This window comes from Solanum pennellii, chromosome 3, assembly GCF_001406875.1.
Source record: "Solanum pennellii chromosome 3, SPENNV200".
NCBI classification, from domain to species: domain Eukaryota; kingdom Viridiplantae; phylum Streptophyta; class Magnoliopsida; order Solanales; family Solanaceae; genus Solanum; species Solanum pennellii.
In genome coordinates, this window is record NC_028639.1 from 66,721,906 (window position 1) to 66,737,995 (window position 16,090).

The 16,090-nt window shown below is 31.6% G+C and overlaps 2 protein-coding genes across 2 annotated transcripts; one reads left to right on the plus strand and one right to left on the minus strand.

The window, feature by feature from the left end:
• Positions 1-5,806: 5,806 nt before the first annotated feature.
• Positions 5,807-9,785, plus strand: LOC107012229 (protein-L-isoaspartate O-methyltransferase 1-like). Its single transcript, XM_015212010.2, has 4 exons — positions 5,807-6,039; positions 7,374-7,644; positions 8,919-9,083; positions 9,262-9,785. The coding sequence occupies exons 1-4, from the start codon at positions 5,836-5,838 to the stop codon at positions 9,513-9,515; spliced, it is 894 nt and encodes a 297-aa protein (XP_015067496.1). The 5' UTR covers positions 5,807-5,835; the 3' UTR covers positions 9,516-9,785.
• Positions 9,786-10,175: 390 nt separating this feature from the next.
• LOC107014599 (28 kDa ribonucleoprotein, chloroplastic-like) lies at positions 10,176-14,511 on the minus strand. Its single transcript, XM_015214574.1, has 4 exons — positions 13,933-14,511; positions 13,726-13,827; positions 12,318-12,599; positions 10,176-10,575 (listed from the first exon to the last, which is right to left on the minus strand). The coding sequence occupies exons 1-4, from the start codon at positions 14,383-14,385 to the stop codon at positions 10,510-10,512; spliced, it is 903 nt and encodes a 300-aa protein (XP_015070060.1). The 5' UTR covers positions 14,386-14,511; the 3' UTR covers positions 10,176-10,509.
• Positions 14,512-16,090: the final 1,579 nt, after the last annotated feature.

Consider the following 16,090-nt stretch of genomic DNA (forward strand, 5'->3'; position numbering starts at 1 on the left):
AAATGTGGATGAGAAAAAAATGTAATGTTTGTTAGTACTAAGTGATAGAGTTTAGCACAATAGAGTTAGTAGCGCAACATTATTTATACGATGTAATTTTTTAAATTGATAATATCTTTGATGGTTATTCATAACTCAAATCTGAATTATTATCTTGAAAAAGATATTCAAATAACTCAATTATAAATAGTGCGATTTATATGTACATAATAAGAAAATTACTTACTCATTTACGTGGTGTAATATTTTAGCAAAGAAGAAACAATACGTGTTGCTCCACCAATAATAAAATGGTTAAAATGGGCAATTTTTTTAAAAAATATTAATTAAATTGATTAAGTAATTTTTTAGATGAAATAGCGATTTTCATGTTATAAAAACAGTTGAGTGTTTTTCCTGAGAACTGTCCTTTATTGATTGATTTTTGGTTTACAAAACAAAAAAACACATTTGAGTGACTTTGTGATATAACTACCCATAATTGTGATTGATTTGGATCAGCAATTAAACTCCACTATTGTATTAATATTTAAAATCACCGGGGAAAGGAGTACCTAATACTTTTTCAATTGAAGCAGACAAATAAATAATTTTCTTGATCTTAAATTTATCTTGCTCATTTTTAAAAATATTTATTTTTTAAAATATATTATTTATTATTAATATTTAAATAATAAAAATAATAAAAGTATTATATGATAACTTCAACTCTAAATTAATTGTATGAGTTTGTTTAGAATTCTTCTTGATTGTTAAAGATAAGAAGATTTTTTGCAGTATTTTCTTGTACTTATTATTTTTACCTCATTCCCCATCAACACAATTGAAGCAATTTGAGACAATCATCAATGGTAATGTTTTACTTTTTTTTAAAAAAAAAAATCTAGACTAATTGATTTCATAAAAAGAAATTATTCATAACTTATTAAGTTTTCTTTCTAACATGAAAAAGTTTTTGGATAGATGCTTCCATTACTTCAACTTTTCTCTTCTTAGTTCATTTTATCGACAATACCAAAATTATTTGAAAATAAACTTTGATCCATGTACATTCATATGTATTCCAATTTATTAAGCATTACTCAAAGTCGATAGTAGTCGATAGTATAAAAATATATTTGAACGTTATTCAAAACAATTTTAAATTTATAGAGCGTCTTAAAAAAAAAAGAGAAGCTAAAAGAATCATTAACTTTTAAATATGAAAATAAAATAATTAAATTAAAAGAAATAAGTATTTCTAAAAATGAGCTGATGATTTAATTCTTTTTGTCTACGGTTAGTGGATATAAGCTATCTCAATTAATAATCTAATTTGTCGTAGTACTAATTAGGTAACATCATTAGTTGTAAGAAAAAATTATATGAAAACCTTAGTAATTTTCTGAGCATATGGAATTGAAAAGGAATAAGAGCATACTAAGCTTAAGCTATTTGGATGAAAATGTGTTCTGATTAATTTAATTGGTTCTCTCCAAACTCGTTAACATTAATTGGGAGTATTTAGCAGACGTTTGACTATAGTTTTTTTTTCTTTCTTCGAATTGAAATTTAAAAATTATGTTTCGCCATACATCAAAAAAAAAATTCACTTCAAATTATTCATAAGAATTTAAAACCAACTTTAATTTATATTCATAATCAAACATAACTTGAATTTTTAAATATTATTTCTATTTTTTTTAAAAATAAAATATATTTCTTTATATGATGAAAAGAAGTGATAAACATCCGGTCAAGTATAATTAGGTTAAGTAATGTACAATGACCTTAAAGATTCATGTCATGTATTATTTATAGTTGACATTCATTTAAATTATATACTCATCTTAATAATAAATTTAAATTATATACTAATCTTAATAATACAAACAACAAAGCCGTCAACTATTTTTATTTTTTTAAAACTATCAGATAAAACAATTAAGTGTACTCAAGCTAATATTTTCAAGAAAAAAAATTAAAATTGGCGGGCATGCGGATTGAGAGTTGAAGATAAGACTCAATTTGATAATGCAATTACTTTCAATCAGGTATATTAAATTTTCTTTTTCAAAATCTTAATTTTTTTTTTAAAATATTAGCTTAGATACACACTTAATTCTTTTATTCGATATTTTTAAAAAATAAAACTAGTTGACAACTTTGTTGTTTTTAGTATTAAAATGAGTATATAATTTAAATGAATCTCACCATAAATAGTTATATACTTCCTCCGTCCGGAATTGTTTGTCATGTTGCGCTTATTGAAAGTCAATTTGACTAATTTTTTAAAAGTAAATTGGATCACATTAATTCGATATTTTAAACAAAAAAATTAGATATTCTAAAACTATATGAAAAGTACTATAAATTACAATTTTTTGCATATTAATATGATGAAAAAATACATCTTAAAATGTTAGTCAAAGTTTTTATAGTTTGAATCTAAAAATAGAAATTATGACAAACAATACCGAATGGAGGGAGTAATACACATGACATAAATCTATAAAGTCATTAAACATCAATTGACTTAATTATACTTGAGCGGATCCTTATCCGAGAAGAAGATAGGAATATATGTGAGGATGATTGTATTAGCAATTTATATATTATTTATATTTGCATTAATTACGCATAGAGTATTGTTTGGTTTGATGTATTAAAAATAGTATGTGTAGCATAAAGAATTTGTTTATAAAGATAAATGGTGAGAAAAATATAAAAAGAGGTTTTGAAGGACAATTGGGTCTTCAATTATGCTAATACATGCATTAAAACCATAAAGTATATGACTAATACGAATATTAATTATATATAAATTAAAAAAAATATTGATACTAATAATACACGAGGCTAATATATTCACTATTTATCCTAATATACTCTATTATTTTACGGTGTAAGATCTAAGATTGTTATAAATACATCATTTTGCTAGATATTATATTAATATTTTTGATATAGTATTTTTTTGCGTTACTACTAACAAAAATTATGTAAGAATTCACTTATTTTCTAAAGTATTTTTATGAAAAATATTTTCTTTACAATCGTCATCTAGAAATTGGGGGCTATTTCTTGTCTCAAAATGTTATTTCTTGTTTATCAGAAGAGTATGAGACTTTTTGAGTAGTGTGTTTATCACTTTAAATAGATCAAGAAAAAATAATTATCTTTTTAATATTTTAATAGATATGCGTAATTCAAATATGACAAGTAAAAGTAAATGAGAAGGTACTTTATTATTCCTTGAAATATTTATTTGTCATGTTTACTTAAGACAATTAATTTAATATAAATATTTAGTATTTTTAAATCAAGTTATAATTTATTAATATTTTTAATTTTTCTCTAAAAATAGAAAAAGAAACTAATATGATTAAAAAGTGAAATCGATTATTAAATATAAATAATTTAATCAAAGTGCATAAAAAATAAAACATAATAACAAAATATCAGATAAACCATAATATTTCAAATGAGGGAATTCTTCTTTTTCCTTTTCCTTTTTCTTTGTTTTAATTAATTTGTTGGGTGGTTTAAAGTAAAGTAAAAAAATTAGGGAAGAATTAATATAGAAGAGAGCATGTTTCATGTGTTTGGGACTTGTGGTTACGTTCCAAAGTAATTTTGGAATACGAGTTTGTACTCAACAAACCTAACAAAATAAAGAACGAATAAATATACCACTATTACAATTTATATAATAACATTTTTCTATATTTAAAAATAATTTAATTTTCTATTTCTCATTTTATCCTTATAATCATTTATAAATCTAAAATAATTATAAATTTTAAAAATATTAATTACTTTTTAAAAATTTGTTAGTCGCATACATAGAATAACAGAACTGTCAAACAATATTTTTCTAGATTCTTTTTGTTTTCATCTAGCTTGAAAGTAATTAAGGTTTTGATCTGTATTTTGTTATAAAATCCGGATGCGTAAGCTTATTTACATTGTTAGTATTCCAAATAAAGAAGGTATACTATTGAAGGTTAGTAGGGAATAACTTTTGATCTATTATATAAAAATAAATATAAAATTATATATGTTTACTATTTTCAAATCTTACTTATAAAATTATATTGAATTTGTTATTGTTATTCTTGTCTTTTTAACATCTTGCTTTTAATTTGTAGGGAATACATAGGTCTATATTTTCCACGTTTGAAGAAAAGAAAGCAAATAGTGAAGTGTCACCAAAATTCAACGGAGTTATCTATTGAATTTGCTTTTTAATGAGTCCAATAAAAGAATACTATATTTTAATTTTTTTTTGTTCTTTTTCTAGTGAGTTTATACGTAATAAATATGACGAGTAAAGAGGATGGAATTGGTACGTCACATTTAGATAAGTACTTAAAAGATTTTTTCAACACAATTCTTTTTCTAAATTGAATTCTATAAAGATTTCAGTCATGTTATCATTTCAAATCGAAAACATAATTAACATTCGACAGAGATTGGAAAATGTAACTTAACTCTAATATATTCACCATATGGTGCATAGTTCAAAATTTCAAATGATCACTTAAGTTTTATTTAATTGTACTATATTCACTAACTACCTTTTTATAATGAATAACTCATCCATTTTATATAAGTATATCACAAAAAATATCTTTTGTAACTAAAGAGTAATTTAATTTTGTTAAACATCATAGAAAATGTCTCATTTGTTTTTCTCCTAGTGAATTTCTTTATAGTGCAAAATTAAGTAGCTTTTAGCTACAAAAAAATAATAAAATTAAGTAGTTTAACGACTTTCATGATATTTAAGTAAGTTTGAGTATTTTCTTTTAATTATAAAAAATGAATTTCGTGTAACAAAATGAAAACTTAGCTATGCATAACTATATTAAATATTAAAATTATAACATATATAGCTATAAAATTATAAGTTGCCTAATCCATTTTAGAATATGATCAAAATATGTGCAGTGAGAGTATATATGAATCTTCGCAACCTCTCGTTTCCTTCATATGGTTATATAAAGGTACATTAAGAGATGAGAAGAAAGAGCATGTTTCATGTAGAAGACTTGAGAAAATGATAAAACGATTTTGGGTTTGATCCTTAAAGCTTTAGTCAATGATACTATAAGAGTATAAGGTTTTTCATTCAGAAATTACTCATTAATCAATGATATTATAAGAGTACATATATACTATAAGCAGAGGCGGAACTAAAACTTTCAATAAGGGGGTTCAAAATTTGTAGAAATAAGTAATCGAAGGGGGTTCGATACCTACTATATATACATATAAAATTATTTTAACCATGTAAAAATAATATAATTTTTCCAAGGTGGCTCCGCCCCTGACTATAAGATATCATTGACTAATGAGTAATTTCTGAACAATAAACCTTTATGATACCAATGCAGTATATGTATAACGATTTAGTATCGACTAAGCGAAACTATGAGCTTTAATGATATCAATACAATATATGATACCGATTTAGTATCACTTGAGCGAAAATTATCAGTCTAAATGACACAAATACAATATATAATATTGATTTAGTATTAGTAAGCAAAAATTTATCAGTCTTAATAAATGGAAAGTATGAATTGTAATTATTTATGAGAGAATGAGTATTTCGGAAATTAAAATAGAAGGCCAGCACATGTAAAAGGCAAAAGTCCAATTAATTCAAGAACATTGATCCATGGAGCTTTTAATGGGCTTTGGGTAGACAGAAGTTGGGCCAGATAAAGCCTACAAAGAATAAAATTTGAAGGCCCAATTGAAAAAAAAAGGACACGTGTTAAGAGAAGGTGCGAGTAAAGAAAGAGGAGAATGCCAAATTAAAGGATCGAGAAGCAGCGAGAGTGAATAATGCCGTCTTCTATATCCTTACATTCTGTGTCAGCTATAGCGTATGGTTTCCGCTACCGTGCGCCTTTAAAGCACACTTGTTTATTATACGCCCACCATCTCCGTAGTTTTCACCGCCAAAAATCTCCTCTCTTCTCTTCATCCTTTTGCCGTTTCCTAAATCCATATTCCTTCACGGGAAACTCTCGCTTCTCTCGAATGGAGGTACTTTTTCCATCTGTTTGTTGTTTTTCGACACCTACAGTATCAGTATGTTATTATTTCTAATTGTTATGTTTTAGTTTATTGGTTTCAAATGATTCATTTTCCGGCTGTTCTGTTGTGATCGTGAATTTGTCAACAGTGAATTGAATGAAAAATTAGTAGCAGTAAACATGGTGGAGTGGAATAGTCGAGCTCCACGGAATCATTTGTTAGACAAGTCTGAAGTAAGGAAACCCTATATCTAAGAGCAAGAAATGAAAGATAGAAGAAACATACAAGCAAGGAACTAATACATACTAATGACTATATTAAAACCAAATTTTTATTAAGAATTTAAAGACAAGCACCAAATCTATAAGATAAGAAACAAGCTATCACTAAGATAAACCTCAAGAGGAATGCTTTCTCAAGCAAGCAATTACATCAACAATTTCTAGCAACAAAGACCATAGCCTACACTCTCTCAAGAGTTTCACTCTTCAAAGTCATATCATATCAGAACTTCACGGAGTCTAAATGAGTTACTCACTTATTTATATATATAGTCTAGGCTAGCTATTACATAAATGCCCAAAAGTGGCACTCAAATTAATTTGCAAAAAACAGCCCATACAGACTGCTTCTGGAGTTTGTGATGGACATGACATGCCATGCCATGCCGCATCCTTTGACTTGCAAACACAAGTACTCCGCAACCCTAAAAATAGTGAGCCCTCAAAGTTCAAGCTAGATGCGACTTACATGTGGGCCCATTACATTAATTGTGGTTGCATTTGAGCTCCGTATCTCACGTCACAAGTTAGTTCTTTTAAGTGTTTGAGCATGTTGTTGGCCTTCAAACCTTCATTCAAAGCACCCTCTAAGCCTCTAAAGTAGCGTCTTGATAACAATCTTTGAACTCCCTAGCTCAGCTTGGCATCCATGCATTAAAGCTCACATCTTTTTTACTATTATATTGTACTGGATTGTGAAAGTGTTCCTAAATGAGAGTAAGAATGTCCTGGGAGAGATACCTATGAATTTTTTTAATTGAGTTATTCTTCAAACATCAGTGAGAAAGGAAGTAGAAAGGGTAGATTAGGGTGCCTGAATGACTAGTTATTTGTCATACTCTTGGACATCCTAGCAAGTAAATCCTCCTGATAGGCTGAGTCATCATTTTATATATCTACCTCTATGAATAAAATCTTACATCATCTATATTTTTTTGTCACATAACTCAAATGGTTTAATAGCTGTGCATCTCTTTCTGCTTTCCGGTCAATCTTGAGCAGGTCACCAGATGGGCATATTTGTTATCTCTTATTTCAATCTTGTTTTATGTTTATCAACAGCAATTTTGGAGTGGAAGTGCCGTTAACAGAAACAAGGGAATGACTGAGCAGTTGCGAAGATGTGGAGTCATAAAATCACAGGAAGTAATAGAAATAATGGAAACTGTAGATAGGGGTTTGTTTGTACCTGAGGGTACTCCTGCTTACGTTGATAGCCCCATGAGTATAGGTTACAATGCCACTATTTCAGCACCTCATATGCATGCTATGTGTCTTGAATTATTGGAGGATAGGTTGCAGCCTGGCATGCATGCTCTTGATGTTGGTTCAGGTAATTATATATTGAGCTCACTCGTTTCTGTGAACTAATTCAGAATCACATACTTATTAGTTCAAATTCCTTTTGTCCAATTTGGCATCTTAGGATAGATTTTGATTCTACTCAGAAAACGCTGTCCAAGTTATGATTGAATTGTGCTTTCACAGGGATAAGTGAGATGCTATTTCTACAGCTCTCTTATTGGGTCATTCTCATAACTTGCCTGGTTTTTCATGTCAGTAGATAATCAGAAATGACAAATATGTATGCACTCAGTGAGTGATTAAATAGCAGCTTATTGGTTCTCAATATTTTAGCCTAGGTTGTTTCTGTTTTCCTGAGGTATTAACATTTGTCTTGTGAGCATGTATCAACGCCATCTTGTGAGATGTATCAGCACCATCATTGGATTGAGAAAGTGGACTGTTTTTGCTGCACAGCTTTTTCCTCTCGTCTTCCAAGTTCCTTGTGTTGTGGTTGCATGTCAAATGGGTGCCATCTAGCAGCAAGCATAACAGTTTGGTGTTGATATGTATTATCAACTCCACACTTGTGCTATGAGATCCATGAATTTTATTGTTAAAAATAACTTCTAATCCAGTGCGGAAATAATATTTCCAGAAGGATGTTAAATGTTTCACATGATTATTCTTTACCAAAATGTTCCACTTGATTGGCTTTCCAGGTGAACAATTAATAGTTTGTGTTAGTTTGGTGTATTAATCTTAATAATCGTTGGATAACTGATGGGTCAAATTTAGATAGAAGTGAAAGAATCGAATCTAGGGTCTGGTTAGAGGAAGAGGATAATGTTGAACTGTCTTTGCTTGTTTCTGTTTTGGTCTTGAATGAAGATTGGTCTTTCTGTACTTTTTTTTTTATAAGATTTCCTGTATTAGCTATAAGTGGAAGTTTCATTCGTCATGAGCTTTTGAGAAGTTATTTTCATGTAATGAGGAGCTTTGTGGTCAAGGGAGCTTTCTCACTAGTATAAATGTCCTCCATAATTGTAATTCTTAGTTGGAGTTTTGGAGAGAGAACTGATGTGCAGTTTGCATGTTTTGGCATTTTCATGCCGTTGTCACTTGATGGATATTTATTTTCTCTCACATGGAAAATTTTAGGAGATACTGATAAGCTTTTAGAATATTTGCTTGTTGTGTTGTAAGTAATTAAGTCCTATCAATTTGAAGTTGATTGTTTGAATGAATGAAGGATGACCTTTTCTTGTCAAAGCTAATTATGTTGCAGCAGTCAGTTTCTTAATAGGTTTTTATTTCATGTAGGAACGGGGTATCTCACAGCATGTTTTGCTCTGATGGTTGGACCACAAGGTCGAGTTGTTGGTGTGGAACATATACCAGAGTTGGTTGCGTGGTCAATCAAGAATGTTGAAAAGAGTGCAGCAGCTCCTTTATTAAAAGAAGGGTCCCTCTCATTGCATGTTGGTGGTATGGTTTTATAGCATTTTCATGAAGTTTGTTCAGGAAACACACGCCGTAGCAAAGTAGTGTCATAGATGGCTGGTTAATATTATTTTTTTTTCAAGTCTAACGTGCCCCCACAATGGGATTTTCCTCGAGTGTGTTGACAAATGAGTGTTTTTTGGTAATTTGTGCATCATTGCAGACGGGAGGAAGGGTTGGCCAGAGCACGCACCTTATGACGCTATTCACGTTGGAGCAGCTGCAGCTGATGTTCCACAGGATCTCATTGACCAGTTAAAGCCCGGGGGAAGGATGGTAATTCCAGTGGGTACTTTTTTTCAAGACCTCAAGGTTATAGACAAAAAATTGGATGGTTCAATAAGTGTTCGAAGTGAGACTTCTGTCCGTTATGTTCCACTGACTAGTCGAGAAGCGCAGATAAAGGGCACCGACTAGTTGAGAGAGCACAGATAAAGGGCACATAAAGCTGGTTGTTTCTGGCGATGGTGATCTTGGTTTCCCTCTTGCGTGGCACTCCAGTTTGATGTTTTGTACAGTTCACACCTTAGCCTGTAAAGAACGAACGGTCTAAATGGTTCTGTATTTATTTCCGTGCAAATTCTCTCCTGTAGAACATGCTCTACAAGCTAGTGCTTCTCTCTTGTGTTCTTAGCATGATAATATATTTCTTGTCTAGCAAAAGGAATCGGTTGGTTACATGCGTTACTGGAGATAATACTGATATTGATGCATTAGATGGGTAAATACTAAATGAACGTGAGCACAGAGAGAAAGAGGGAGCTCTTCGCGTTTCGCTTACTGCTTAATCGTACACTCCTATAGTATCTACATGTATAGCCTATCCTTTTACCTGCACTGGGTGTTTAACACTAAACTGACGCCCCTTAAACTAGTTAAAGTGATTGATGATGTTGTGAACATGTGTTATGTATATTCATACACATGGTATGCATCACTGGATTAATGTGAAGGTGTGAAATCCTGGACCAGAACACCAGTTAAACAATTTACAATGCTTTTCTATTTTGCATATGATGTCATACCAATATATACAACATTGGACGACTAGATTAATTAGGACACAAAATCTCTTGATCATAGTAAAGCTTCCAATCCATTTTGCTTCCAAATGTCTGAATCAGTTTTATCAACATCAAGGTGTAAAGCTAACGGCAAATGAGAACTACCACAAATAGAATTGAAAATCTTACAGCATTCAATCCTCTTCAGAGTTCCCAAAGGGTATAAGAGCGGAAGAAAGAAAGAAGAAAGAACACAAAAAAAGTCGCTGTGCCCTATATAAGTAATCAACAAATAAAAACTTACAAGTAGAGAGCAAAATTAAAGACGTCTGATGAAAATCTAACTGCTCATAGCTGCAGAACTGCCACTGCTATGTCAATCGAACAAATAAAACATATGATCAAAATCAAAATGAGTTGCGCCTAGGTCTTTCTTCAGCAGCATTTACCCTGATCGTCCTCCCATCCAAAGTCTGAAATACAACAACGAAGAGAAACTATTAGCTTCAAGATCAAATATCTCGAGAGAAAATATATGCCTAACATGAATCTGTCAATGAGCATAACCATCAACCAAGTAACTAACTGTTCAACATCTGTATTAAGTAGACAATACAAAGAGGTCATTTCTTCCGTGAACAAGTCACATCAGGAATCATAATACTTGAATTGTAGTGAACTTGATAATGACCATCATATATTTGCATTTCTTGTCAGATTATAGTTAACCATATCAAAATTTGACCATACCAACCCAGTTGTCGTCACTATGAAACAGATCCACAATCTCTTATCTAATGAATATGTAACTGATATATAATATTACTTTATCTAGCTTTCATTGCTAAGACTTGCATCGCTAAGGTGATTGGTGTGGTAAGGCAAGCAACTTCTCTTTCCAAAGAAGAATGCCAACCCAAAGTAAAGTTCGGCTTTATCTTGTAGCAAAACCACCAGGTTAGCTGTAGTTGAAGTTCACCCAGAGTCGAGAATTGCTTTCTTCTAATTTAAAAGTAATACCAGTGTATTGCACTAATATGAGATGACAAGAAATAGCTTAACTAAGCAAGTAATACTACAACAACCATTTTAGTCATTTTATGCTCTTACATATGTTCCACTAACAAATAAACAACTAGTGTGATCTCATAAATGGGGTTTGGTAAGGTGGGGGAATACGCATTTCACATAAATAGTGGGGGAAGTACAAACTAAATAATGTGGGATTTGTGTAACGGATACCAAAAATGACAACCAAACACTCGACACTAATGCAAAATGGATACAGTACTACAGTTTATTTCAAGTGATGCAGTAAACAAATGATACCGGAGTGTACTAATCTCATTTGTTAAGACTCTTAAACATCTTAATTCTCTTCTTCTTTTTTGTTTGCTTTATGCTGGGGTGGGATAATAGTGAATCTAGATGTTGTTGGTACATCAAGATGACACCGGCTACCAATTTAAACGTGACCTCTAGCCACAGAATATGATATCTATAAGATACCAATTTACAAACACGGGCTTTATAAACCATATTTCCATATTGGAAAAGTTTGCACGTATAGCTTGTCTATTCCTGTAGAATGCCAATTATATAAAATAAATGCAGAAAGACTACATGCCGTTACAAATTAAAGGGTTAGAAATCTATAAAGCGTAAATTTGGTTCCATCACCAGCATGGAAGCACATGTTGGTAATTCTCTTGCTCTCTAGACTCTAGAGTAGTAGGGTTCCCTATTGACTGTTTCACAAGTTTTTCCCAAGCTAGCTCCATATTTTCTGTTTGGAGCAGCTTTCTTGCACACGGTGCTTTTGTAACTTCGCATCTTCTTGATGCTTTCTAATATCATTCAATTACTTTATTTAAAAAAAAAATTCTCTTGCTCTCTTATAAGATTCAGAATATAGGGTATCAGAATCAGGATAAATATCTAGTAAATTAGAGAGTAACCAACCTGATGTTAGTTAAACATCTAGATTGCAGTCACTTTGCAATTTATCATAGAAAACTAATCAAAATTCTTAAGAAAAAAGTTGATCTATCATTAAAAATCTAGAGAAGAGATCTAACTTCTTTCTTTTTTTATATTAATGGTTAGAAGGTGTCAAAGCATTTAGAATCAAACTCATGGATGGACTAAAGGACTCATGCTATGATCAATTCCTATCATGCATGTGTGTGAGTGTCATAATGAGTGTGCACATCACCTGTCCATCAAGGTTGGCTATTGCTTCACTCATCTCAGCTTCACTTGACATTGTCACAAAACCAAAGCCTCGTGACCTTCCAGACTCTCTGTCATAAACCACCCGAGCACTTACTACTTTACCATGTTCACTGAAGACTTGCTCAAGGCGTGCATCATCAATGTCCCATGGGATGTTGCCAACATAGATTCTGTAAGTAGGCTGAAATGTTCGAGGTGGACGTTCTGGCTGTGATCCTCTTCGAGCAGCTTTGTTGACTGTCAAGAGCCTTCCATTGAGATCCTAGCCAAATAAAATAGAAAATTAGTAAGAGTTTTGGTAACATGCCGACGTATCCACATGTCACACATCATAACTAAGAAATATCTGAATTGTGTGCCAGGCCTTTTTTAAAGGGACAGCTCAAGGGCATACATAGCACATGGAAAACATCAGATTCTATTATTCACATTCACTCTGAAGTGACCAGCACAGTCAGTCAAACACACATACTAAATAGTAAGTTGGTAGAAGGACAAACCAGCCCTCTCTACTTCCTCTCTTGCTCATGCTCATCCATGGAGGGGGTCATAATAGTGCAGAAGAACTCCTACTCTCTTGCTTCAGAGCTACTATGGAAGCCCTTTACCTTCTCCCTAGTTTCCAGAGGGAACAGCCTCTTGATTGGGACAAGTTATTAATAAATAAAATATGCCTATCCAAATTAGTTGGTGTGACAATATGAATCTTTTTTCTTTTGTAACTGTATGAATCTTCTATAATCATTATTAGGAATAGATTGCTAATCAAGAGTGAATATTCTCTACACATGCTATCAACATAAGAAACAAACCAAGAAAGTGGAAGGAAACATTTCAGCCAACAAGCTTAGCTTCCTTCCTTCAGTAGTGAGCTCAGAATGCTTTTACTTCTGTCATGTATAAGGTAACTATCATAAATAAATTTTTTACTTGTGGAGATAATGTCATAAGATCACACAACAATTTTTCACAACCTTAATGAATGGATATCAAAATCATCCTTCCTTTCAAAAAACTTTAACTACAAATACTTGTAACATGAACCGTTACCCTAGATATTTAAGTTCCATTGAGATTTTATAAGCAAGTTGATAGAGTAAAAGAGAACTTCCTCGCATTGTACATAATAATAGAAAATCGAAACAACTTAGAGGCAAAAGGACTCTTGAGCCTCTATTGAATCTACAAATATAGAGTTAACCAACATTGTTTCTTACTCGCCAAAAATGGGGAGGGGTTCTTATTTGCACCAACAAAAATAATAAACGTCTTATATTTAATAAAAAGCATCTTCAAGTCCAACTTTTGATAGCAAAATTCAACAACTCAACATAACTGTTCAATCATAATGACAAATTTATCAAAGAAACAGAACCATTGTAACTCACATAACGGTTGTACAGTACTACAGCTTTCTCAGCTTCTTCCACGGTGCTCATTGTCACAAACCCGAATCCACGACTCCTATCAGTCTCCCTATTGTAAATGACCTGCAAAACCAAAATTCAGTACACCGTAGTACCAGAAGCTTCTAAGTTTTCAATATTTTGAAAAAAAGGTTCAAACTTTTCAATGAAAAATTAGGCCATTGTTACCTCAGCAATCTCAACAACACCAGCCTGTTGGAACAACTGAGCCAACCCCTCACTGTCTATATCATAGGGTAAATTCCCAACAAACAATTTCGCATCTTCCGGAGGTTCTTGATACTCCTCTGCCTCTGCCTCAGCCTCAGGCTCAGCCTCATCACTCTCCCCTGCATCACCAACACTTGCAAAATCAAAGCTAAGCGCTTCCCCACCTTGTTCTTTATCTTCAAGGCCAACACTGCTGTCATCATCTTGCAGAGCAGCCACTACAGAAACAATAGATGGGAATTGGGTAGTGGTCTTTTTAAGAGATAAAGAGGAAGAAAGGGAGATGGGTTTTAATGGGGTTGAAATAAAAGACATGGATTTGGTTGTAGTGAAGAAGGGTGGAAGAGAGATAAGGCAAGAATTGGTCGCCATTGATAAATTCTTGATTAAGGGTTTGGTAAGAGAAGACATTGGTGGTGTTATCTCTAGGGTAGACTGAAGGAAGAAAGAAGATAAGGAGAGAGCAGAGGTTTTGAAGCCGGCGGATGGTCCTAGTTACTTTGAGATTTTCTCCCTCTCAACCCCCAAATATGTAGGCAACAATCCTTTCTTCAATACATGAAGTACTCTATTATCTTAGGATTTTAAATTTCACAATTTTTATTTTTTTAAAAAAAATAAAATTCAAGATAGCCATTGTTTTGTAATTTAAAATTCCACCATGTCAATGAGTCTTTTTTTTTTCTTGTAATATTTGAAAATTTCAAATTATGTTTGTTTTTTAAGATCGGTCGAAAGTGATTAGTAAACGTTATTACAATGTGAAATATGTTTAATTAGGTAAAAGTTGAAACCAAACAAGATTAGGGCACTCGAAAGATGTTGCAATATAAAAAATAGATATTTCATGTTATTTGTCAATTTTAGCAAATTAAAAGAGTTAATGTTTTTTTGATAATTGGAGACTAATAATAATAATAACTGAAAATTTAAATGTGTTTAACTCTTCACTAATTTTATATCATAATCCTCGACATTTCTATACTTTCCCATGGGATCATGATCCGAGTAAAAGAAAGAGGTGTCATGATATGTCTAATCATTTTATTAGCCTACATTTTTCTCTCCTTATCCCCATCATAGCCAACTCTCCCGTCGATATTAAGGCATATACATTGCCTTTTCACAAACTCAAACCATCTTAGATTCATTTTCTTCACTTTATTGATAATGAAGGTCACATCCCCTTGTCACGAATATCTTTGTTTCTAACTTTATCTCTGCTTGTATGCCTATACATCCATCTCAACATCATCATCTCCTTTACCTTTGCATCGTACAATTTAAATAGTTAATTGAGGAGAACTTTATAGAACTTACCTTTTAGTCTAAATGACACATTCTTATTACACGAGACACTAGATACGAGCTTCCATTTCATCCCTCTCGCTCCATTGCAAGGTGTAATATCATATCATCAACCACTCCTCCCTTCATTCTTGTTCCTTCTTTCTTCTTCGTTGTTTTCCTTCTTCATTCCTCCTTCTTTTATGTTTAACCGTTAAAGCTACGTCAAAGCTCAATTTTAAAATTTATATGTCACAAACGTGAATCATTTCAAGTGAATAATATATTAAAAGACTTAAAATATAGGAGATTATATCTAAAATTAGAATTGTTAAAAGAAAATTTTGAGTTGATAAAGATTAAAAGCTCCATTAGCTATTAAAGTTTCTTCAAAACTCATTTAAAATTTGATGTGCCACAAACATGAATCATTTTGAAAGAATAATATATGAAAAGACTTGAATAATCGAGGGAAACATAAATCTAAAATTTAGGATTGTTTAGAAGAGATTTTGGTTGGTCGGGACTGAAAAAAATGTATAAACAACATATATAAATGTATATACATCTTGATATTATATGTTATACACTATTTATATAATATCAATACATTTATATATATACTAGTTCTGAAAACGTGCCTTGCACGTTTGACCTCTGTTACTGTTACCCAAGATATAAAATTGCTCGACATTGTCTGACGTACTCTTATGTCTTTTTGTGCATATAAAATAAACTTTTTTTATTGTTTACTTTTTGCCTAGAACTTAAATATCAACATTTTTTTTGGTGAATGATGATAACTTGTAAGGCTAGAACTAAGCCCCAA

Coding starts and splice junctions, on each gene's coding strand:
- LOC107012229 (XM_015212010.2), top strand. CDS start 5,836: ATGCCGTCTTCTATATCCTTACATTCTGTGTCAGCTATAGCGTATGGT. Junction 6,040..7,373: donor CTCGCTTCTCTCGAATGGAG/GTACTTTTTCCA, acceptor GTTTATCAACAG/CAATTTTGGAGTGGAAGTGC. Junction 9,084..9,261: donor CCTCTCATTGCATGTTGGTG/GTATGGTTTTAT, acceptor GCATCATTGCAG/ACGGGAGGAAGGGTTGGCCA.
- LOC107014599 (XM_015214574.1), bottom strand. CDS start 14,385: ATGTCTTCTCTTACCAAACCCTTAATCAAGAATTTATCAATGGCGACC. Junction 13,828..13,932: donor GTGTTGTTGAGATTGCTGAG/GTAACAATGGCC, acceptor TTGGTTTTGCAG/GTCATTTACAATAGGGAGAC. Junction 12,600..13,725: donor TAGTACTGTACAACCGTTAT/GTGAGTTACAAT, acceptor TTATTTGGCTAG/GATCTCAATGGAAGGCTCTT.